The sequence below is a fragment of the Schistocerca americana genome, chromosome 4, assembly GCF_021461395.2.
Source record: "Schistocerca americana isolate TAMUIC-IGC-003095 chromosome 4, iqSchAmer2.1, whole genome shotgun sequence".
In the NCBI taxonomy this organism is placed as follows: Eukaryota; Metazoa; Arthropoda; class Insecta; order Orthoptera; family Acrididae; genus Schistocerca; species Schistocerca americana.
This window is the reverse complement of record NC_060122.1, coordinates 238,764,741-238,791,286: the sequence shown is the minus strand read 5'-3', so window position 1 is coordinate 238,791,286 and position 26,546 is coordinate 238,764,741. Positions and strand designations below refer to the sequence as shown.

At 43.4% G+C, this 26,546-nt stretch overlaps 1 protein-coding gene across 1 annotated transcript in view; it reads left to right on the top strand.

The window, feature by feature from the left end:
* The window catches only part of LOC124613898 (synaptic vesicle glycoprotein 2C-like), a 157,342-nt gene that overhangs the window by 79,282 nt on the left and 51,514 nt on the right, over positions 1-26,546 (top strand). Inside the window, exons 6-8 of the mRNA XM_047142646.1 lie at positions 1,414-1,655; positions 19,348-19,529; positions 23,643-23,919. Coding sequence (XP_046998602.1) covers positions 1,414-1,655; positions 19,348-19,529; positions 23,643-23,919 — 701 coding nt within the window. The remainder of the gene's footprint in view (positions 1-1,413; positions 1,656-19,347; positions 19,530-23,642; positions 23,920-26,546) is intronic.

Here is a 26,546-nt window from a genome sequence, read left to right as displayed (position 1 = left end):
ATGAAGTATACCCTTCCATCACGCCTAGCCTTATTAAAATCTTTTACTTATGTAATTGCGGATGTGAAGCGTAAGATATGTTCCATTTTACAAAACCTTGATGCATTTAACCAACTGACTTGAGGATCCACGTTTTTTCATAATTTTTCACAGGATTTCTCTATCCACCCTGTCAAACGCTTTTTCAAAATTTTTGTAAACCGTGTAGGTTGGTACTTTAATTCCTTTCCGAAATTTCTTCTTTGTTTTCTTCATTTCTGGCTCAGTGTGCAATTAATAACTAAAATACGGCATCACTTCCTTTTCAATCACTCCCTAACTGGAATGAGGTTTTCACTCTGCAGCGGAGTGTGCGCTGATATGAAACTTTCTGACAGATTAAAACTGTATGCCGGATCGAGACTCGAACTCGGGGCCTTTGCCTCTCGCGGGGAAGTGCTCTATCAACTGAGCTACCCAAGCATCACTCACGACCCGTCCTCACAGCTTCAATTCTGCCAGTACCTCGTCTCCTATCTTCCAAACTTCACAGAAGCTCTTCTGCGAAACTTTGCAGAACTAGCACTCCTGGAAGAAAGGATAATGCGAAGACATGGCTTAGCCACAGCCTGGAGGATGTATCCAGACTGAGATTTTCACTCTGTAGTGGAGTGTGCGCTGATATGAAACTTCCTGACAGATTAAAACTCCTTTCTTCCAGTAGTGCTAGTTCTGCAAGGTTCACAGAAGAGGTTCTGTGAAGTTTGGAGGGTAGGAGACGAGATACTGGCAGAATTGAAGCTGTGAGGACAGGTCGTGAGTCGTTCTTGGGTAGTTCAGTTGGTAAAGCACTTTCCCGCGAAAGGCAAAGGTCCCGAGTTCGAGTCTCGGTCCGGCACACAGTTTTAATCTGTCAGGAAGTTTCTAACTGCCTACATATGCCAGAATGCAATTGTGAGAGTCGGTTTCTTAAGTTGCTGATAAACTTTCGCTAGCTTCAACATATCAAACAGTGTTTGGAGCTATCATTGCCGAAATATATCTTTCCAAATCTAGAATAGCAGTAAACGTCAGCTTCTACCAATCATTCTATGCTTGTACATGTACTTTGGGGTGTTACGATTTTGTAACCACGTTCATCACTTAGTCTTTCTTGTCCATTTCCAGCAACGCCACCAACCCTTAAAACATTCCGACAGAATCTACAGGTACAGGATCAGTAATGAATGTCTATTTGCTATACTTCAACCTTCCCTTTCCCTACCGAAGTTTCCCTAAATCGCTTGAGGCTAATGGCAAGAGGAATCCATATAAAAGGCAAGGACTAATTCCATTCTCCATTCTTCCTCAATCCGAGGGTGTTCCCCGTCTTTGATGACATCGTGGTAATTATCTAAATGTCTAAATGTTTGAAGTGCCGGTGTATCTTCTCAGCGTTCGCGCTGGCTCTGCTGACGCAGACGTGGGGATTGGAGGTGGGCAGCGGCCTGGTGCTCAAGCCGTGGAACGTGTTCATCATGGCGTGCTCGCTGCCCGCGTTGCTAGCTGGCAGCCTCATGTCTTTCTTCCCGGAGACGCCCAAGTTCCTCATGTCGAAGGGCCGCAACGGGGAGGCGCTCGCCGTCTTCCACAAGGTCTACGCCCTCAACACCGGCCGCAGCCCTGACTCATACCCGGTGAGTCACACAACCACACCTCTCTGTACTACCTGGGTGGGATACTATGGACTAGCGGAACTGTACTTCCAGACTCCTGGCGTCTGCATAGTCCACCATATCGTAGTGAGGGAGAAAGCCGAAAATTTTCTGTTGTATGCGTGACATGTCTGCCACTTAATCGTGAACACTGGCACCCTAAAACTAAGCTGTACTGAATGATCTTCGCCAGTTATAGTATAGTATGGTGTGGTAATTGTAGTATGGTAACTGTAGTACAGAATAGTAATTTAAATGATAGGTCCAAGTTACCTAAAATCATGTAGACACCAGAATATTAGAGCAGACTTGATGTACTGGGTGATCAAACAGTCAGTATAAATTTGAAAACTTAATGAACCACGGAATAATGTAGATAGAGAGGTAAAAATTGACACACATGCTTGGAATGACATGGGGTTTTATTAGAACAAAAAAAAACAAGTTCACAGAATGTCCGACAAATGGTGCTGGACAACAAAACGTCAGTGACTGCGCATGACAATCGTGTATAAAAGGAGCTGTAATGAGAGAGAGAATCAGATACGCCAGCAGTTCACGTTACCTGAAAAGGCGCTTTTAGTGAAGCTGTATCATCAGAATGTGAAATGTGCTAGTTCAGCGTTACGAACCTATCGCCATAGGAAGAGGATTCGAACGGGTAAAGGGCCGTTGACAAATGCAGCTGTGGCGAGAATTATTTCGAAGCCCAAAGCCACGGGTTGTTTAGACGATAGACCCCGTAGTGGCCGACCGAGCACAAGGCGCAATGCTGCTGCGACAGTTAAGGAAGAAATGGAGACTGTAGCGGGTTCGTCTATGCACGGGGAAGTCAGCGCTCGTGCAGTCGCACGTCGCACCGGCATTCCATATGCTACTGTTTGGTTGGCACATAGGCGTACCCTCCGATGCTATCTGTACAAAATCCATCGGCGTCATGAACTGTTACCCGGCGATTTAGTGAAGCGGAGGGCATTTGTGGTGTGGGCGTTTCAAAAGATGGCGGAAGATGACGATTGCTTGAGTAACGTGTTGTGGTTCGACGAAGCTCATTTCACGCTCCGAGGGTCGGTCAACGCCCACAACTGCAGAATTTGGGCTACCGAAAATCCTAGAACTATCGTGGAAACTCCATTGCATGACGAGAAAGTTACGGCATGGGTTGGATTTACCACATCTACCGCTATAGGGCCTTTTTTCTTCGAGGAAATGCGTGATTCTGGTTTTGTAACTGCTACTGTGACGGGTGAGAGGTACGCCGATATGTTTCAGAATCGCATCATCCCTAGCCTGACTGATAAACACCTGCTGGAACGTACGATGTTTATACAGGATAGCGTTCCACCCCATATTGCTAGACGCGTGAAAGATCTCTTGCGCGCGTCGTTCGGTGTTGATCGTGTGCTCAGCAGCCACTTTCCTCATGCTTGGCCTCCCAGGTCCCAAGACCTCAGCCCGTGCGATTATTGGCTTTGGGGTCACCTGAAGTCGCAAGTGTATCGTGACCGACCGACATCTCTAGGGATGCTGAAAGACAACATCCGACGCCAATGCCTCACCATAACTCGGGACATGCTTTAGAGTGCTGTTCACAACGTTATTCCTCGACTACAGCTATTGTTGAGGAATGATGGTGGACATATTGAGCATTTCCTGTAAAGAACATCGTCTTTGCTTTGTCTTACTTTATTATGCTAATTATTGCTATTCTGATCAGATGAAGCCCCATCTGTCGGAAATTTTTGAACTTTTGTATTTTTTTGGTTCTAATGAAACCCCATGTCATTCTAAGCATGTGTGTCAATTTTTGTCTCTCTATCTACATTATTCCGTGATTTATTCTGTTTTCAAATGTATACTGACTATTTGATCACCCGGCATTTTAAACATAAAAGTTGTGCAACAGATTCATCTATCTTTCAGACAATAAGAAATTCAGCCTTCAGTTGCAAGGTAATTTTTTTTTTACTTTACCTAGGTTTCGATGCCAATAATGGTATCTTCTTCAGGGCTGTAAATTAACCCATACAGACATACACTCCTGGAAATTGAAATAAGAACACCGTGAATTCATTGTCCCAGGAAGGGGAAACTGTATTGACACATTCCTGGGGTCAGATACATCACATGATCACACTGACAGAACCACAGGCACACAGACACAGGCAACAGAGCATGCACAATGTCGGCACTAGTACAGTGTATATCCACCTTTCGCAGCAATGCAGGCTGCTATTCTCCCATGGAGACGATCGTAGAGATGCTGGATGTAGTCCTGTGGAACGGCTTGCCATGCCATTTCCACCTGGCACCTCAGTTGGACCAGCGTTCGTGCTGGACGTGCAGACCGCGTGAGACGACGCTTCATCCAGTCCCAAACATGCTCAATGGGGGACAGATCCGGAGATCTTGCTGGACAGGGTAGTTGACTTACACCTTCTAGAGCTCGTTGGGTGGCACGGGATACATGCGGGCGTGCATTGTCCTGTTGGAGCAGCAAGTTCCCTTGCCGGTCTAGGAATGGTAGAACGATGGGTTCGATGACGGTTTGGATGTACTGTGCACTATTCAGTGTCCCCTCGACGATCACCAGTGGTGTACGGCCAGTGTAGGAGATCGCTCCCCACACCATGATGCCGGGTGTTGGCCCTGTGTGCCTCGGCCGTATGCAGTCCTGATTGTGGCGCTCACCTGCACGGCGCCAAACACGCATACGACCATCATTGGCACCAAGGCAGAAGCGACTCTCATCGCTGAAGACGACACGTCTCCATTCGTCCCTCCATTCACGCCTGTCGCGACACCACTGGAGGCGGGCTGCACGATGTTGGGGCGTGAGCGGAAGACGGCCTAACGGTGTGCGGGACCGTAGCCCAGCTTCATGGAGAAGGTTGCGAATGGTCCTCGCCGATACCCCAGGAGCAACAGTGTCCCTAATTTGCTGGGAAGTGGCGGTGCGGTCCCCTACGGCACTGCGTAGGATCCTACGGTCTTGGCGTGCATCCGTGCGTCGCTGCGGTCCGGTCCCAGGTCGACGGGCACGTGCACCTTCCGCCGACCACTGGCGACAACATCGATGTACTGTGGAGACCTCACGCCCCACGTGTTGAGCAATTCGGCGGTACGTCCACCCGGCCTCCCGCATGCCCACCGTACGCCCGCGCTCAAAGTCCGTCAACTGCACATACGGTTCACGTCCACGCTGTCGCGGCATGCTACCAGTGTTAAAGACTGCGATGGAGCTCCGTATGCCACGGCAAACTGGCTGACACTGACGGCGGCGGTGCACAAATGCTGCGCAGCTAGCGCCATTCGACGGCCAACACCGCGGTTCCTGGTGTGTCCGCTGTGCCGTGCGTGTGATCATTGCTTGTACAGCCCTCTCGCAGTGTCCGGAGCAAGTATGGTGGGTCTGACACACCGGTATCAATGTGTTCTTTTTTCCATTTCCAGGAGTGTATATTAAACATTGAAATACTTCGTCAATCTAACGATTTCATAATAAGGAAAATCGTGATACTTACAAAAATTAAATTGTTTTGAGGTCCAAACGTTGGCCATGTCACAAAATAAAACTAATACAGAATAAAGACACATAATCATAAGATTACATCTGTCAATACTAAAAACAATAAGAAAAACGTAAACGCAGCTACGCCTGCCAGGAATAAGTGTCACACGTAAACAACAAGGAAACGCCGGCTGGTGAGGCCGAGCGGTTCTAGGTGCTTCAGTCTGAAACCGCTCGACCGCTACGCTCGCAGGTTCGAATCCTGGCTCGGGCATGGCTGTGTGTGATGTCCTTAGGTTAGTTAGGTTTAAGTAGTTCTAAGTTCTAGGGGACTGATGACCTCAGATGTTGAGTCCCATGTGCTTAGAGCCATTTGAACCATATGAACCAGCAAGGAAACCAGACGTCGCGAGCAGTTCCGCAGCGAGGCTCGGCCAGCACTAGGGACAAGATGTCTCAAAATTACTTAACGCAACGTAAATTGTAAACAAAATGTGACAGGAAACAGTCTCTTCATCTTGTGCTTGTGATGTCGGAGTGTATACCTGCACTATTTTTGTTGTTAGCGTTGGTTTGATAAGAATAAACTTATCACACTCTCCGCCTTCCTATTGATTGCGAATTATATACCCGTTATACAAAATTTCTACTTCTGTTGTTATTACCCTGTCTGATCAGAAATCTTAATCTGCTTTCTATATGATTTCACTAACCCCAAATATTAAGATTAAGCCTTTTTCTTCACAGGTTTTCTAACTTTACTACCACGTCCAATATTCTATCATTCCACATTCCATCCGGTAAAATGTTACCGTTTCGTTAGTTATCCAATATCTTTCTCATGATTACCTCTGTCAAGGCAATGCCTTCCTGGAACTCTGAATGGGGACTAATCCGAAACCTTTTGCCAATGAAGAGATGATCATGATACCGTTTCCAGTTTCTTGCTACATGTCTTTGGATACACTTTCTGTGCCTCCAGTGCAGAGCAGTTGCTTATTAACTCATTTAGGAGCAGTTTCATACCCCAAGGGCAAGAGCGTGCCCTGAAACGGTCTCTTTGACAAGGCCTTTGTCAGAACAAGAATGACTCTTTATACCGGAAAACTTTGGCCACTTTTGCTGATAATTTTGATTCTGAATTTGAGCAATGGTTGTGTTCGAACAAGGGTCCCAAGACGCTCTCATTATTGGACGCAGACGCTACCCTTTAGAACACATTCTCCGTAAGTCCGAACATTTTGTAAAACAAATACTGTACATGGAAGATTATTCACCGAGCTTACAAAGTCGTGGGATACGGCGTAATACCGTGTCTGACATCCTTTCACCAGGCGTAGTGCATCAGCTTTTCGTGCCATAGACTCAACAAGTTCGTTGGAAGTGCCCTGCAGAAATATTGAGCCACGCTGCATCTACAGCTGTCCATAGTTACGAAATTGTGGCCTGAGTGGGATTTTGTGCACGAACTAATCTCTCGATTATACCCCACAAATTTTCAATGGGATTCACTTCGGGAGCGCTGGTTGAGCAAATCATTAGCTCAAATTGTCCAGAATGTTCTTCAGACCAATCGCGAACAATTGTGACCCGGTGACATGGCGCATTGATATCCGTAAAATTTCCATCATTGTTTAGGAACATGAAGTCCATGAACTGCTGCAAATGGTCGCCAAGTAATCGAACGTAACTATTCCCAGTCAATGATCGGTTCAGTTGGACCAGAGGAGTAAATCCATTTCATGTAAACACAGCCCGAACCGTTATGGAGTCACCACAAGCTTGCACAGTGCCTTGTTGACAACTTGAGTCCATGGCTTCGTGGGGTATGCACCACACTCGAACCCTACCATCTGCTCTTATCAAAGCATTCACTTCGGTCGTGTTGTAAGTAGGCTGTTTATGTTTTCTTTATGTAAGTAGGCTGTTTATGTTTTCTCTATGTAAGTAGGCTGTTTATAGGCTGTTTATGTTTTCTCTATGTAAGTAGGCTGTTTATGTTTTCTTATTGGCAACGTTACGTAGCGCTCAATATGAAAATCACTGGCTGTGCTGTGTGCAGTCTGTGGCTAGTTTGCATTGTTGTCTGCCATTGTAGTGTTAGGCAGCTGGCTGTGAACAGCGTGTAGCGTTGCGCAGTTGGAGGTGAGCCGCCAGCAGTGGTGGATGTGGGGAGAGAGATGGCGGAGTTTTGAAATTTGTCATGAACTGCTATATTTATATATGATGATATCAAGGTAAATACATTGTTTGTTCTCTATTAATATCTTTCATTTGCTAACTATCCCTATCAGTAGTTAGTGCCTTCCATAGTTTGAATCTTTTATTTAGCTGGCAGTAGTGGCGCTCGCTGTATTGCAGTAGCTTGAGCAGCGAAGATTTTTGTGAGGTAAGTGATTTGTGAAAGGTATAGTTTAATGTTTGTCAGGGCCATTCTTTAGTAGGGAATTTTGAAAGTCAGATTGCGTTGCGCTAAAAATATTGTGTGTCAGTTTAAGCACAGTCATGTAAAATTGTTGAAAGGGGACGTTTCATATGTCGACCCTTAGCCTAGGATACCTCACTGGAATCTTCTGATTTTTTCTTGTAGTTTGTGTAATTAGTGTAGATTTTGTTTATTGCTAGCGCGTAATTATAGAGAGAATTTCCTTTGTAGTTGCAGTCTTTCATTGTTGTATAGTAAAACAGTTGTGGCAGGCATGTAGATTTGCACCAAGTATTTCGCAGCTGCAATTAACTAGATATTATTTTCAGTGCTATGTTAATGTGTTCTCTTATTTTTGATCTTCAAATTGTGTTTTTCTGTGTTGTCGTGTGAAATACTGTGACAATAATGGCGTGTGAAAAACGTAATACTAGGCTCCAAAGTAAACTGAGAAATGACAGTGAAAATGAAAGCAGTGTGTTAGCGCCACCGAGTAATGAATTAACTGATGTTCAAAGTAGTAATTTGGTAATCGTGCATAGGGAAATGGAGCGGGCGGCAAACAATGGCGTGGACAGTGAAACAATTAGTGAAGAGGGAAGCATTATCGATCGATCGGTCGGCAACAGCTCGCCTCAGGAATCCGAAATGACAGGACACAACTTTGCAAATACTGTAGATTCAGGTTTTGCGTCCTCACCGTTTTCCCAAATGAGTCAAGACACGTTTTCCGCTTGTCAAAATGTGAATGTTGCCGGTGCAAATTCACTGCCGAAAAGCACTGAGGAACATGTTTCAGACACCAGTGCATTGTTATTACAGTTAATGCAACAAATGGGACAAAAGCTACAAAAGTTAGACACAATGGAACAAAATCAGAGACAAACACAGCAAAAGCTTCAAAAGTTAGACATACTGGAACAAAATCAGAGACAAACACAGCAACAGTTAGACGCAATGGGACAAAATCTTCAAAAGTTAGACTCATTGGAACAAACTCTTGAACAAACGCGTGAAGATTTAACTACTGAGTTACATAACATTGAATCGAAATGTCAAAAAGTCTGTAATGACGTAAAAACTCAAATTTGTGAGCATTTCCAACCTATTTTTTCGCGTCATGAAAATGCATTACAAAATCACGAAGCAGCCATAAAAGAACTGCAAACTATTGTTCATGAAAATCACAACACCTTGCAAGCTAAAATTGACGCAGTTGCATCTACCGATTCGGTTACGCAACTTGCAAAAAGTCAAGAAAACTTAAAAGACACAGTAGATTCGATTTCAACACAAATGGACACTCTGAAACTTGGTTCAGAGAAACACACTGAGGAAATGTGTTCATTATCAGAGAAAGTAGTTGAACTTTCGGATCAGCTAAATAATTTATCTGCGAAGGTAGATGATAATCTGAATGACGCAAAACCGGTAGTCTTTAATGACACAGAACAGAACGCACAAATTAGGAAACTGAAACAAAATCTGAATCAAATTGATACGCAACACCAAAGAGAAATCCGGGAAGTACAAGATCAGCTGACACAGGTAATACAAGAATTACGTATTTCAGAAGACACTCGCGCTCCAACACGGGAAGAGGGACTTAGAAACACGGAAAAGCCGCAAAATAATAACACAGGGCATTTCGGAAGTTATGAAAGAAATTGGCAATGTGCACCGAATTTTGAGATGGAACGGCCGACACGACCTAACAATGACCGATATGCGACTCGCCGACATGATGATTTTGACTATAAGCTGTTCATTACTACACGTAAATTCAAAACATTTAAGAATTCTGGCAACGACATTCATCCACAAGCATGGCTCCATCAATTCTCTCATTGTTTTCCTCCCAACTGGTCGTTAGAACACAGATTAGAATTTATGTGTGGCTACTTGGAGAATGAACCAGCTGTAAGAATGCGATCGGTAATTCACGATTGCCACAGTGAAGGAGAGTTTTACCATGCCTTCCTCTCAGCATATTGGTCTCAAGCTACACAAGACCGTGTAAAACATAACATCATAATGATGAAACACTTCGAACAATCTGAATTTTCCAGTCTTGTGAAATATTTTGAAGACATGTTGCACAAGAATCAGTACCTGTCAAACCCATACAGCCCCTCAGAACTCATCCGCATTTGCTTAATCAAATTACCTGAACATTTACGACATATTATTTTGGCAGGACGTTGCAAAGACGACATTGAAGCTTTTCAGGGACTGTTACAAGAACTGGAAAGTGACACTGACAATCGCGGAACACAGGAGCGCAACAATTACAAATCACATCAGTCGCAATTCCGCGATGAAAGAAATAATAACTGGACACGAAAAGGCTATTCTTACAACGTAAATCGTGACCAAAACAGACACCACCCGTATGACAACCACTGGCAGAGTAATAGTTACAGAGAAAGATCGCACTTCCGTAATTATGAATATGACAGAGATAACCATAGAAACAGACAATATGGAAACCAAAACAATTATTATCAAGGGAGACAAAATAACTTCAGACGCAACAGTTCAGCGCGCAGTTACGATTCCGGGAGAAATTCTCCACCACATGACCGACAAGAAAGAAACTACAGGAACTACCGACATGACGACAGACGATATGATCGTAACGACAGATCTGAATTGCATCAGAACTGGCGGGATTCGAACAGAGCAGGGCCTTCTCGTCAGAGTGAATTTGTAGAAGTTAGGTCTCCTAATCCCAATAACAACGCGCGCCAACAAAGAGACAGACAATGACTCGCGCCGCAGGCACCCACGTGCGCCGGCTGGCTCAGAGAAAAATAACATAGACACTAACCTTGAGAAAAATTCCAGTATTCTTTGCCGACGTATACCGCATGACAATTGCATTCAAGTTCAAACTCTGAGTACTATGAAGAGTAAAGGTTTACACCACATTTCACATGTAAAACCATTTATTGAAAGATAATCTGCTTTTTAACTTAGTCTTTGCCATAAAATTTTTTGCTTCACATTACTAATATGCATTGTCAGACTTAGAATCTGTTAACACACAACAATGTTTGAAGTTAAATATCCAATCAAGAACCAAGAGAACTTACTTAAACAGAAATGACGAATGCATTGTTATAGTAAACAGACGTCACAGTGTTATTGTGTGTGTACATTCTTGCTTGTTTGTTGCACGATTACGTAACGACTATAAGGCTCACATACTTAGAACATTTACCAGTACTGCTAATGAGATTTTAATGCAACATTTTGGTTTATTTGAAAATACATTCTGAATTTAAAGTATTTTCTGTGAGATACCAGAGGACACAGTGGTTAGTTTATGTGACAGCTACACGATGTTATCACGACGCTACTAATGAGTGACAATTCACAATGTTGCTTTTGCAGTGTATCTGTTTTATATCTGCACAGTTTTCTGAATTCTTCTAGGAAGAAAAACATGTTTTAGTAGTAACTTTTGTGGTATAGCAACAATGAGACAGCCTTTTTCGTGGCACAACATTACGTTACAGTACAGTACTTTCTTCATCACAACAATAAGCGTAATAACTAAGATATCTATACGCAAAGCATTTCACTTTTGTGTATTATGAGGTAAGTACATTGACTTATGCAGAACTTAGCTTTCGGAGGACGATAACTACGACACTTCCACACAGATTATGTCGCAACAAGACGCACATTTAGCGCTACAGTACACGTATTTGAGTGGTTAATTTTGTACTTAAAACATTTATTTTTAAAGATTTTTGAATTACAAAGAAAGTTTTCCGTGATACATTTCATTCCATTGCTGTAATCTGTAACACCTGAGGGTATAATTACATTAATCCTCAGGGGGGTACATGCTTACTTTGTGTACCATGTGTTTGGCAAGCACAAGGAACCCTAGCTAATATGGTATTTGCTTATACAACTTTACACATCGGTACCATATTTCTCTAACACACAAATTACACAGCTATCCGATCATTTATTTGACGGAGAAACAAACATTCTTTTTACTACATCAGTGACACATGTTTACGCAATACACAGTTGGGTAACTTCACACTTATGAAACTGTATTTTGTCTGTACTTTGTAAACTGTTCATATTTTTTCGGAATCATTGTGATACTACGAGAGCTTTGAATGATGTATTTGGTATGAGATCATGATTTTTAAAGTACGTTTGAGGCAGCTGACACTTAGGCTGTTTATGTTTTCTTTATGTAAGTAGGCTGTTTATGTTTTCTCTATGTAAGTAGGCTGTTTATAGGCTGTTTATGTTTTCTCTATGTAAGTAGGCTGTTTATGTTTTCTTATTGGCAACGTTACGTAGCGCTCAATATGAAAATCACTGGCTGTGCTGTGTGCAGTCTGTGGCTAGTTTGCATTGTTGTCTGCCATTGTAGTGTTAGGCAGCTGGCTGTGAACAGCGTGTAGCGTTGCGCAGTTGGAGGTGAGCCGCCAGCAGTGGTGGATGTGGGGAGAGAGATGGCGGAGTTTTGAAATTTGTCATGAACTGCTATATTTATATATGATGATATCAAGGTAAATACATTGTTTGTTCTCTATTAATATCTTTCATTTGCTAACTATCCCTATCAGTAGTTAGTGCCTTCCATAGTTTGAATCTTTTATTTAGCTGGCAGTAGTGGCGCTCGCTGTATTGCAGTAGCTTGAGCAGCGAAGATTTTTGTGAGGTAAGTGATTTGTGAAAGGCATAGTTTAATGTTTGTCAGGGCCATTCTTTAGTAGGGAATTTTGAAAGTCAGATTGCGTTGCGCTAAAAATATTGTGTGTCAGTTTAAGCACAGTCATGTAAAATTGTTGAAAGGGGACGTTTCAGTGTACTGCCATAGCCAGTTAACATCTAATTTCGCCTCACTGTCCTAATGGATACGCTCGTTTAACGTGCGACATTGATTTCTGCGGTTGTTTCACGCAGTGTTGATTGTCTGTTAACACTGTCAACGCAATGGAAAGGCCGCTGCTCTCGGTCGTTAGCTGAAGGCCGTTGGCCACTGCGTTGTCCGTGGTGAGAGGTAATGCCTGGAATTTGGTATTCTCAGCACTTTCTTGACACCCTGGATATCAGAATATTGAATTCCCTAACGATTTTGGAAATAGAATGTCCCACGCGTCTAGTTGTAATTTCTAATCCGCCTTCAAAGTCTGTTAATTAAGGTTTTGAGCCATTGTCGGATATCTTTTCACTCGAGTCACCTGAGTACAAATGACAATTCCGCGAAAGCACTGCTCTTTTATATGTTGTGTACGCCATACTACCGCCATGTGTTCATATCGCTAACCCTCGACTTCTGTCACCGTCGTGTAAATGAACTGCTTACCACATTATGTTGTTGACATAAAATGCTGGATCTCTTCCCTACTGCCTGGATTATGAGAGAGATTAAAAATGGTTCAAATGGCTCTGAGCACTATGGGACTTAACATCTGAGGTCATCAGTCCCCTAGAACTTAGAACTACTTAAACCTAACTAACCTAAGGACATCACACACATCCATGCCCGAGGCAGGATTAGAACCTGCGACCGTAGCGGTCGCTCGGCTCAAGACTGTAGCGCCTAGAACCGCACGGCCACTCCGGCCGGCTCCATCTCATCCACTCCCTCTCTGTGGCCATCTCTTCCTCACCCTTCTGTCTCCATATCCTCCTCTCTCTGTCTGTTTCCTCTAGCTCCCTCTCTCTGTCCAACTCCTCCTCCCCCTATCTCTGACCATCCCCTCCTTCCTTTGTCTGCTTCCCCCTGCCCACTCTACCTGCTAATCTCTTCCTCGTAGATGGAAGCATTTCTCTATCAAGTGAAAGAAATCTCCTTTTCTCAGTCTCTCAGGCCAATCCTCTGCAGCTGCCTTCTATTTCCACCTATTCCTTCCCCCTCTCTGTCAATCTGCTCCTGCCCCCTTTCTTTGTCTATCTCCTCCTCATCCATCTCTCTGTCCATCACCCCACATCTATCTGTCCATCTCCACCTCCCCCTCTCTTTGTCCATCAACCTCTATGTCTGCTCCATCTGTCTACATCCTTCACACCCTTTCTCTCTTCATTCTATACTCCTTTCTCTTTCACTGTCCTTCTCACCCCCCCCCCCCCCCCTCTCTTCCTCTCTTGCTCACCAATGCTCACTGGCACATGTAGCCACAACAAGGCATGCTAATATTACTTGTATGTGCACAACACGCCTCCTCCCCTCTCTCTCCATCACCTCGTCACCCATCTCTGTCCTTCCTTCCCCTCTCCATCACTTTCTGTGTCCTCTCCATCCATATCCCTTTCCCCCTTTTTCACTGTCATACTGCCCCCTCTTTCACTATCCTTCTCCTCCCTTCCTCTCTTGCTCATCTGTGCCCACCTGCATGTTTAACCCTTGCAAGGCACGCAAATACTACTAGTATAATATGCCTGCCGTTCAGGGCAGCCTGCATATCAGACGAAAAAACAATTTTTGTCTGGATGTGAGCTCTCATATGTGTGTGTGTGTGTGTGTGTGTGTGTGTGTGTGTGTGTGTTTGTGTGTGTGTGTGTGTGTGTGTCTGTCTGTCTTTCTCTGTGTGTTTGCTGTTAAGCTCAGATATTTCCTGAATTACTATGTTCGCACCAAAATGATGTGAGAAAGGTTCTCACTAACTGAATCATAGCAATTTTTCGTAAGTATATTAATTTAAGATATATCACTTTTTCAGATGTAACTGTGATAATTTCTGCTGTTAGTTTACTTTTAAAAGAGATGAATTCAATGGCATTTCAGTCTTCAAATTGCAATTAGTACCGACAGGAATATTATAATATCAAAAATCAAAACTTATTCGTTTTGGACATGAAACTGATTGCTCTGTTATGAGGAAGCTCGTGTTTTTATACAGAATGGTCACATCATACTTCACGCTAGAGCAGCTAAGATGGTCTATTTAGAAAAGAAAAATAATGGAGAAATATTTTATTTAAAACTGAAGCCGATACACTATTCTTGTGTACATATGGTTGAACCAGGACACCAGCTGGAAGGCAAAGGACGCGCCATGTATTGATCATTCACCAGTCAACCACAGTATCTGTTCTGATTCTCATTAGGTTCATTGTGGATTACGATCCGTAACTGTGATTTAAATTGGTTGTTTGTGTAGGTGTAATATGCAACCAGTGGTTTTTTAAATTTGACGAGATATATTGTACTATCAACTAGTTTTCGAGCCACTGCAGACTCATCATCAGATGAAGGTGTTATATGACGATCATACCTTGGCGCTGGCGGATATGTGGGACATTCAGCTAATGAAAATTTTTGTCAGAACCGTGAAAGACAGGTTCACATCAAAAACTGATTGGCTTTGTGAAACATGGGATTGAAGTACAACGGGCAGGTTAGGGGTCAGATGGAAACAGATGAATTAGTTGGATTTGGGGGGGGGGGGGGATAGGGGGAGGGGGAGGTGTGTAAGACAATAGGTAGAGGCTGGGCAAGGGGAGAAATCGGAACTGCAAGATTTCAGGAAGGTATGGAGGGGAACAAAGAAGGAAGGGGATTCGGAACGCTGCTGCAATGGTGCATTTTCACTAACTTTAATAACAAACATAATAACATTAATATTACAACAGAACTGACCATGTTTTGCTTCCAAGACATTATTATCTTTCAATATAGACTATTACACTGAACCTCTTGAATACGTTTACAAGTATAACAAAGTCATTAAAGCATATATCTGGGCAGGGTAGGGGGGAGGGAGGGAAGCGGAGAAAGAGGGAGTGAAAAATGCAGTATGCAGAACACAACATTACTCAAACGCAATATGCCACTATGTGACATTACTCAAATACATATTATAAGGGGGCATTCAAAAACAAACGACCCGGAGGAATAATTACAGAAACCAGTACCTGTATGTTAGAAGTATTGACCCTGGCTGTTGAGACACATGTCCCACTGTGACACAAGGCGGTGAATTGCTGTCTCATATAATTCCCGGGACTGCGACGGTAACCAGTTCTGCACGTACAGCTGGACGTCGTCATCCAAGGTGAATCGGAAAGGTTTTTGACCAAGGTGGCCCCCTTCTGATTCACTTCCTGCATCATGGGACAACAGTGAATGCCCAGCATTACGCGCAAACCTTGGCCACCTTTCGCCAAGTGATGAAATCAAAAGACCAGGCAATCTCACCCGTGGGGGTCATTCTGCTCCACGACAGTGCAAAGCCTCATACGGCCAACACAGTCACGGCACTCCTGCAGAAATTCAAATGGGAGGTTCTCGGCCACCCTCCATACAGTCCGGACCTCTGTCCCTGTGATTACGCCATTTTTGGTCCCCTTGAAAAAGGGTCTGAAAGGCAAACGATTCACCTCGGACGACGACGTCCAGCTGCACGTGCAGAACTGGTTACCGTCGCAGTCCCGGGAATTATATGAGACAGCAATTCACCGCCTTGTGTCACAGTGGGACAGGTGTCTCAATACTTCTAACATACAGGTACTGGTTTCTGTAATTATGCCTCCAGCTAGTTTCTTTTTTGAACGCCTCTTATATTTGAAGAGGAAATTTTGTCTGCATAACCAATATATAACAGGAAAGGAATGTACACATCTTTAAGTTTGAAATAAAGTGTAAAATGAATTACAAAGCTAAAACTTTCTTGGACCACAGATGTGTCACGTCTAAAGGACAGGACATGATAAATAACAAATTTCCCAAACGCGTTGAGAGGGGGCTTTGGGAGTGGGGAGGAGATGGGATGGAGGATAGGGGAAGGAGCGGTGGTAGGGGTTGGATGGATAGGCGTAGAGGGGTGATAGAAGACGCTAAGGGCAGGGAAGGGGACAGATGAGACGGATGCTGAATTAATTGCGGGAGTTTTAAAATAGGCAGAAGGGACGGGCTCTGTTGGAGGTCCGAGGAACTGGAGCTATGTCTGAGCACATTACTAGGGGGGGAGGGGGGCAGGGGAGGGAAGGAGGAGAATTCACTCTAAATAAAGAGGAACAGTGTATGCATGATCCATATGTAATAGAAAAAAAGTACTTGTAATGTGGTAGGTTTGTGCATTATAAAAGCTATGTCTTTGTTTGTCTTGATGTTTAACCTCAACGCCATCTGTCGCCAAGTTAACATAATTTGGTCTTCGAGTCTGTTATCTTCATTCTGGAATGTGAAGTTTGAAAATAACATCTTTTGCTAATATTGCCTAACGCAACTGCATATTCGACTCTACGTTTTTCCTTTGTTGCTCGTGTACATGAGCTTCGGTAAGCACATATTTGTACTTCTATTACAGATGTTACTTTGGGCTCGTAATTATTATGTATTAGCTTTTCTAATTTGTCTTATGTGTAAATTATACTACAGTTACCTGAGGATGATGACTCGAAACGTGAAATGAACAAAGTTTTTAGCGATCAAGACATTTCCATGGTGTTACTACATGCCAAACGGTTTCCTGTCCACAAGCAAGTTGTGAGCCATGTACCAATGGTGCTGGTACATCTACATATGCGCTAGTGGTACTTCCTCTAGCAGAATTGTTATAACTCCGGTAGCAAATGGTACGTATCTTTCGTTCACAAATGTTTCTTCATTGAAGTGAAGACCAATAACGTAGTCTCCAATAACCGTGCTTCGGAGGTTCACACTCTGCTGTCTCTGTTGTAGAATTTCTCTCAACCAGTGCGGACAGTCAGCGGACTAATAATGCATATTTATTACGCACAGTTTCCCATGGTGTTTTAAGGTTGTTTCATTGACAGAGAGAGTTATTTGAAGAAACAACCTGTTGTCCTGATGTCACATCATATCCGAGAGAAGAATTTCACGTGTCGTCTGCAATTCCCCCCCCCCCCCCCCCCCCCCTCCTCCCCCCAACTAATTTGTTAGTGAAGTCACATGTTATGTAGATGGAAGCTCATTGCGTTTAAATTGCGATCACCGCTGGGCTGACTTGTTCCCGAGGAAATCGCAACATATCTGGAGCTAAAATTTGAATTGAATGCAACAGCTATCAGAATATCTATTCGTTGCTCGTTGCGGGCTTACTCTTTACAGTCCGCTCAGTATTGCAGTTTCCTTACAATTATAATTTTTCTCACATTCGCTGAATTTTCATTACACTACCTGTCGAGATGCCTTCATATATACAACACAACTGTTCTTTTTGTGTTCTCTCTGTACCTTCTGTAAAGAAGCAGCATATGCAGTTACACCTGGTTTGTGACAGAAGTTTACGTTTTTCAAAACAACCATCACTCGATATACAAGAACAGCACAGAAAGAGTGAAAGCTGGTGTCCCTTTTTATACCGTTTTCGCAGCGGTACAACACTCTTTTTCCTCCGTGTCTGATGTGACGTACAGCGTAGTTATAATTAAACTTTTGCTATTTGAGCCAGTGTAAAGGGAAAAGTGTTTAACGTGTGGGTACCTAACTTTATAGAATGGTGTTCAGACTGTGCGCTGCAGGATTTTAGTTGTTAGCATCATGACTTGCCGTTAGGCGCCGGCACTGGTACGGCGAAGTAGGGCTGAAACACAGCATTGGTGTACATCAAAGTCACATACAGGAAGCGTGAATGTGGACATGGTGGGCAGGGCGGGCTTTACTCACAAAGCTGTTTTCAGTAATACTGCTGTTGCTCTTCGCTAGTATTGACGCATTAAAGGAATACAGAGCGATCCTTTTTCCGCCCCGCGCTTGAAGTACATGATTCGGAAGTTCGAATTAACTGGCAGGTTGGGAATCACTCCTGGGAGAGGCAGACGGCCAATGGCGCCACAGATTGTCGAAGAAGTTACAGTTGCCATGGTTGAGAACTACAGACGCAGTGTGAGAACTTCAAGCAGCTTACGAGTTGTTCCACAAGAGCCGAGCAGTCCATAGTCCGCTGTTCGAAAAGTGCTACAAGTAATCTCTACTGCAGTTCCAGGCTGTTGTGAATGCAGACGGTTGTCACACTGAGCAACGTTCGTAAGCCGTAACATAGACACTGTATGCAATTAACAAAAGATAATTTTATCATCTCATGTGAAAATTAAAATTGAATTCTTTCAGTGGTTTATTCGTTGTTTCTCTTCGGCAAGTTTCATTGTACTACGATCACTTGTTTTTCATGGGGGTCCTCTCAAGTAGCGAAAGTTTAATTATAACCGTCCTGTATTTCCTTATTTGTGTATGGAATCACCAACTTCCACATATGACAGCAATCGATTTCACGTTCAGAACAGATAAATTCTAAGTTCTATACGTTATAGTTACTCCGCAATTAGTCATCGGATTTTGAAAAGTGGAGGGCCTGTTGCATTCGGCTCTTTTAGAGTAACGATATCAGCAGCAGAATCTACCCTATCCCCATTTTGAATAGAACAAAAAAGATGCAGTGGAATGTGCACTAGTATGAGATTTCCTGGTGGCTTAAAAAGGGCCTGAGTTCAAGCCCCAAGCCGGCACACAATTTTAATCCGCCAGGAAATTTGATACTGGTATCTGTCACCCAGTAACTCTCACCATCCATTTATCATTGCAGAGTTGTACTGTCGGAAATATTTAGTTCCCACCATTCGGTGCTGAACTCAAAATAACTTAGGATCCAAAGCTTATTGAACACATTATGCATTAAACGGGACCACTTACGTAGGCACAGGTAAAGACTACACGGGCAGTGTCACATCGTTTTGAATAGCTGGTAGCTCGTTCGTCTAGTGGGGCAGAATGGATGGAATGCTCTCGTGTGCAGGTGCAGCGGCTGGTGGACGAGCTGGAACTGCGCAAGGCGTCTGTGGCGAGCACCATGAGCGTCCACCAGAGCGCCATCCAGGGCCTGAAGAACGCCTGGCTCCAGATGCGACCCCTCTTCGTCATGCCGCAGCTGCCCAAGGCCGTGCTCTCCTTCTCCATACAGATCCTATGCTTGTTCAGGTCGGTGACACGAAGCCTAAAATATTTTTACTGGAGGTGTATTCTCTTGAGGTCCACAATACAGTATACTGGACTTCACTTTATAATACTTTTCCCGCTAGATGTGAAAACTGTAGCGTGCATTGCCTATTGTAACAAGGCAGATATGACATCTGGCGGTCAGGCAATGAAGGGTTTGGAACACTGAAGTCGTACTCTGGAATATTGTGATTATTCTAAAGAAATGGCGCCACAAAGAAGGAAGTCGATGCGTGAGCGTACCAGATGTAAGAAACATGCACTGAAGAGCCAAAGAAACTGGTACACCTGCCTAACATCGTCTAGGGTCCCTGCGAGCTCGCAGAAGTGCCACTACACGACGTGGCATGGACACGACTAATGTCTGAAGCAGTGCTGGAGGAAATTGACGCCGTGAATCCTGCAGGGCTGTCCATAAATCCGTAAGAGTACGTGGGGCTAGAGATCTCTTCTGAGCAGCACGTTTCAAGGAATCCCAGATACACTCAATAATGTCCCTGTTTGGGGAACATGGTGGCCAGCGGAAGTGCGTAAATTCAGAAGACTCTTCTGGAGCCACTCTGCAGCAATTCTGGACGTGTAGGGCGTCGCATAGTCCTGCTAGAATTGCCCAAGTCCGTGGAATACACAGTGGACATGAATGGATACAGATGATCAGACAGGATGCTTAGGTACGTGTCACCTGTCGTATCTAGACGTATCAGGGGTCCCATATCAACACAACTGCACACGTCACACACCATTACAGAGCCTCTGCCACCTTTAACAGGTCCATCTGTTCAATACAATTTATTTTCTACCAAGGCGAAAGTACTTTCACAGAATTAACAGCTTTTGGGTTTTACACATTGGGAGAGTCTTCTGTACTCAAACTTACTGAAAGTCTCACACTTTGTTACAGTATTTACCATGATCGGTAGCTCGCAAATGGGAAACTAGTCAATGAGCTTATGAATCGAGGTCTTCTATCTACTGGTACAATAAACAGTCTTAGGGTTACAAAAGAAACACAACTACAAAGCGACAAAGAAATGAGGAAAAGAGGAGGACGTTCCTGTAATATGTCGAATCGACAAGACGAAAAAATCTGCATTTTGAAGTGGCTGGACAGAAAAAACTTGACGATGGTATCGTCAGTTCATGGTATTGAGCCCATGGATTCTTGCACAAGATATGATAAGGAAGAAAGGAAAAGAATTAATCAAAAGACCAGAATATAATGGAAACACGGGTGGAGTGAACCTAGCTGGCAGAATGATGTCTTATTGTCCCATGTGAGCGAGAAATAAAAAGGCAGAAGTAGGACAATTTTACAACTTCTAGACCTAAGTGTTGCCAATTCATGGCTGCAACTTCTGCAGGTTATGTGGCACCTGCAGTTTCTAGAAAGAAGATTCGCCAAGTGTGAAAAAACAAGGTTTCTTTGGAGATTTGTTTATCCATAGTAATGAAGAAAACCCTCTCGAACCAAATGAAGATCCAGAAGATGAAAATGGTCTTCAAGAACCATCAGACAAAAAGAGGTGTAATCAAAGTCCCGAGCCATGTGACAGCAAAAGCAAAAGCGGTGTGAATCATATGCCAGAAATAGCAGACATGACTGGAAAAAATTCAAGAAACCTGACTGCAAAGGAAAAAGCAGAAATCCATGCCAAAGGTGCAATGCTTTCTTGCGTTTGGTTCTCAGTCGAAACTGTTTAGCCAAATTCCATCCCAATAATTGAGTATGATTTGAGCTGCAACTGGTGTTCCAGTAGTCTATATTGTAATCATTTTCTTCTATGACAACATTTGTTCATGTAATATTTCCTTAATGTTGATTAATTTAGATTATAATATGGACTAAGTTAAGAAAAATGTGGTACTTATGTGTATGAGTACAGAAATGTAACTGTCAGCATTTTTGATCATAAACAATAATTTTAGTACACAATGTAATATTTTACTGGTAGAGAAACAATGCTTGACACTTGAAGTCCAGTAGACGGCACCACTTATGCTGGAAAAAGTAATATAAATTTTATTTTTCTATTTTTAATGTGTACTTCAGGTACATATGGTTGGATAATGAGAGTACTTAAGATAAAATTAGAGAAAAACACATCTGGGCCTCAGGGGGGTATATTGAAATTACCCACATGAGCTGTCAAGGGTGTGTAGAGTGGGGATCAAGTTCACCAACGCAATTGATGTATTTACTCTTGATTTGTGGCACATTAATAATAGCAGTTACTAGGTGTCTAAAAGAACACACCATTATCTACGGTTCTGATGTAGGCTGAAGCAGTGAATCAAAATTTATACCAATGTCAGGATTCGAACCTGGGTCTCTTGCTTAATAGGCAGATGCGCTATCTGCGTCACACTGGAGACCCAGATATCTTAGATAAAGGTGAGACACAGTATGTCTCAGGAACATCACCTGAATATGATTAATGAAATATACTTTGCTGATGATACTCACATAAAATAATGCGAAATGCATTCGCTGACTGCGAATTATCTGACTTCAATTGTATTAGGTATAGCTGTACTACCTATTAGTAACTTATGGAATTGTGCCAGACCGGGGCTCGAACCTGGATTTCCAACTTATCGCGAGCGGTCACCTTAATCACTTTGTGCATACATCCCAGACTGACCCAAACTTCCATATGTAACAATGTCTACATCCATATTTCGCAGTCCACTACATTCCAATGAGTACTAGATCTGTAACTAATACAGCTGATATCAATGAACTAGCAGTCAGCGAATTCATTTCTAAAATATTCCGTACAGCTTTGGATCGTCAACGAGTTCTATTCGTTCACACATGGAAGCAAGGATTACAAGCCTAGATGGTTGCATGATGATAACGACATTACATTCGATTTCTCGGTAGTCTTTTTTTCCCTGACAAAGGATGAGCATTAGGTGATGAGCATAGTGGACTATGGCACAAGCATGTAGGCAATAAGACATACGGGGGTTTGGGTTGGTCCAAGGAGCATACGTGGATAGCAGAGTCATTAAGGTGACTGCTCTCAACAAGCATTAAATCTGGATTCGAGTCTCGTTCTGGCACAAATTTTCATATCTTACTAACCGGTGAGACATCTCTACTTAATACAGATGATGATACAGAATTTGTAATCAGTGATAAAAATTTGGATAATCGCACTAACATTCTGCGCACTAAACCACAATTGAGCCTCAAGTACTAACCATCCAAGAGAAACCCCCCAACAGACTAGAACATAGACACCCATCTACCATTCTGCACACCTACAAAATCCTTGCGCAATTCATCATTATGCTAATGTGTAATGTAGCCAGTGTGATCTGGGTATTGGCATCAGTCAGCTACTACCAGTCCTTTCAGATCCTGGGACTTCAGCTCACTCGTTGCATCTAGTTTCATTCCCCGACACAAAGAATTAGCATCTCTACTCATCTACATTGAGCATCATCATACTATTATTTCCATCTTGTCCAGTCGATACCAGCACATCGAATACCTACACACCGTCAATATCATATCCTAATGCAAAGATCACAGTGTCCATCCCACAGTCAAGAAATCCACCCAGTCATTCATCCTTCGTATCAGACTTCACCTTATTCGCCGCTATCCCAAATCCCATATCTCCTGCGAGTCACCCTCCCACACTACTAATCTCACATAGAAACCAAACAACTCTATTACATCCCACTTTTTACAGTATCAATTTACTCTCGTTGAACACTTTCATGGGACTTACCCAAGTCTACATAAATGAAGTAACTCGACAAAACTGGACTAATAAGCGTCCTCTAAGTAAAAAAAAGTAACAAAAAATGAAGTGTCGCGAATTTTATAAGTGGAATAAAAAGTTCCGGCACAAGCTAGACTTCTCTTTTGATCCACATTGATTATCTACGAGTAAATAACAGGAACTTGACTCTAACAGTCGTGACTAGATTAGGCAATGGCAGTGTGAACTTCGGTTCCAGCTTCAACATAAAAAAAATAATTACAGTGGCAGACTCCTAAAGTTTGCAGCGAGCCACTGACATTCTAGTGTAAGACTAAAGCAGGAGTGGGAGAAGTGACAGATCGTTTATATTTTACAGCATGAACACAATTCGACTGTGGCTACCGCAGATCTTCGCGACCATGGAGGAGTTCTTGTACTTCCAGCAGCTGACGGACGGTGTGGGCATGGCGTCGCTGACAGTCAATGACACTGATAACTCTGTGTACCTGTGCGACATGCTCACCTACCAGTCCGTGCCACAGGCGGACAACTCGTCGATCGTGAGCAAACTCGTGGATCTCCTCGACGGCGACAGTGATAATGACATTGTCAATGTGACCCTTGCCATTGCTGGAAATACGCCCTGTCTGCCTGTAAGTTATGAAGAATTACCAAACACTGTTTCATACTTACACTGGCGTGTGTTCGTAGTGCAGAAAAGTGCATTCTCGATTCTTTATGACTGGTAGTGGTCGTTATTTGGCTCGAGGATCTTACTATCATTATTAAAATATGTGGCAGAGGTATTGTTCTACGCATATATATGCAAATGTTACGAACACATTTTACATTAATAGAGAGAAACTTGCCCCCCTTCTTGCAGCGGTGTACCGTAGATCTCTAGAAGAGCGTAGCGTTCCAAAGGATTGGAAAAGGGCACAGGTCATCCCCGTTTTCAAGAAGGGACGTCGAACAGATGTGCAGAACTATAGACCTATATCTCTAATGTCGATCAGTTGCAGAATTTTGGAACACGTATTATGCTCGAGTATAATGACTTTTCTGGAGACTAGAAATTTACTCTGTAGGAATTACCATGGGTTTCGATAAAGACGGTCGTTTGAAACCCAGCTCGCGCTATTCGTCCACAAGATTCAGAGAGCCATAAACACGGGTTCCCAGGTAGATGCCGTGTTTCTTGACTTCCGCAAGGCGTTCGATACAGTTCCCCACAGTCGTTTAATGAACAAAGTAAGAGCATATGGACTGTCAGACCAATTCTGTGATTGGATTGAAGAGTTCCTAGATAACAAAACGCAGCATGCCATTCTCAATGGAGAGAAGTCTTCCGAAGTACGAGTGATTTCAGGTGTGCCGCAGGGGAGTGTCGTAGGACCGTTGCTATTCACAATATACATAAATGACCTTGTGGATGACATCGGAAGTTCACTGAGGCTTTTTGCGGATGAGGCTGTGGTATATCGAGAGGTTGTAACAATGGAAAATTGTACTGAAATGCAGGAGGATCTGCAGCGAATTGACGCATGGTGCAGGGAATGGCAATTGAATATCAATGTAGACAAGTGTAATGTGCTGCGAATGCATAGAAAGATAGATCCCTTATCATTTAGCTAGAAAATAGTAGGTCAGCAACTGGAAGCAGTTAATTCCATAAATTATCTGGGAGTACGCATTAGGAGTGATTTAAAATGGATTGATCATATAAAGTTGATCGTTGGTAAAGCAGATGCCAGACTGAGATTCATTGGAAGAATCCTAAAGGAAATGCAATCCGGAAACAAAGGAAGTAGGTTACAGTACGCTTGTTCGCCCACTGCTTGAATACTGCTCAGCAGTGTGGGATCCGTAGCAGATAGGGTTGATAGAAGAGATAGAGAAGATCCAACGAAGGGCAGCGCGCTTCGTTACAGGATCATTTAGTAATCGCGAAAGCGTTACGGAGATGACAGATAAACTCCAGTGGAAGACTCTGCAGGAGAGCCGCTCAGTAGCTCGGTACGGGCTTTTGTTGAAGTTTCGAGAACATACCTTCACCGAAGAGTCAAGCAGTATATTGCTCCCTCCTACGTATACCTCGCGAAGAGACCATGAGGATAAAATCAAAGAGATTAGAGCCCACACAGAGGCATACCGACAATCCTTCTTTCCACGAACAATACGAGACTGGAATAGATGGGAGAACCGATAGAGGTACTCAAGGTACACACCGCCACAACCGTCAGGTGGCTTGCGGAGTATGGATGTAGATGTAGATGTCGAACGTAGGAGAGAGATACTCGTAAGCGATAGTTTTAGCTGGATGGGACCCATGATGGCATACATAAACATGTATAAGGGGGCGATCAAAAAGATTCCGCTTGAAGGCGTTGCTGCAGTGTATATGCACCTAAGGCGACTTCGATGCAGGTATGCATTCGTGTCTTTCCGACATGTGAGCTGTAAATACAGAAACGTGAACTACGGAGACGCTATTGCCAAATACGTCCAAAAAAACAATGTGCTGTTATTTTTTACTTAGTTGCTGAAGGAAGAATACGTGTAAACAACCATCGGAGAATCGAGAACGTATATGGGGCAGCACATTTGTAGAAAACCACCGCCTTGGACTGTGCTCCAAGTACTGTACTGGTCGCCATTCCACACAAGACGCCAGTCGATCTGGGAGAGCAACTTTACCCGTTACGAACAAGTGTGCGATTTATGACACAATTAGGGCAGAGCGGCACATAACCATTCGTGCACTAGAAAAATATCTTGGCGTCAGCTTCGGTAGGGTGCAACACATTTTTCGGCAGGAGTTTGACTACTGTAAGGTCTGGAGCCAGTGAAAACCCCAAAATGCTGAAAAAAAAGAAAACTGGATAGCCTTGTGCCTGAAGCATCCGATGCTTATCAGTGTTTAAGCCAACATACTCACAGCAAAAAAGGTTTTGCATCACCCTGGTTTCCAGAACTCCTGAAGATAGACGTTGACTGTGGATATTGTATCACAGACGCAGTCCCTTTGACTGTTCAGAGATGCCACTAAACTCGCCCAAAGATGTAAAAAACCATGCATGAGCAGCGGCTATTAGACGGAGGGGGTCCGACAGTCGATCAGTTCGAGTCATTCCACCAGGAAGGAGATACACGGCTCGTGTAGTCTGTAGTTCAATCATGCCCATACGGTCAATACCACCAGTACTACGTCCACATTGTTACTTTGTTTCAGGAAGGGCTTTCAACCAGGGAAGTGTCCAGGCGTCTCGGAGTGAACCAA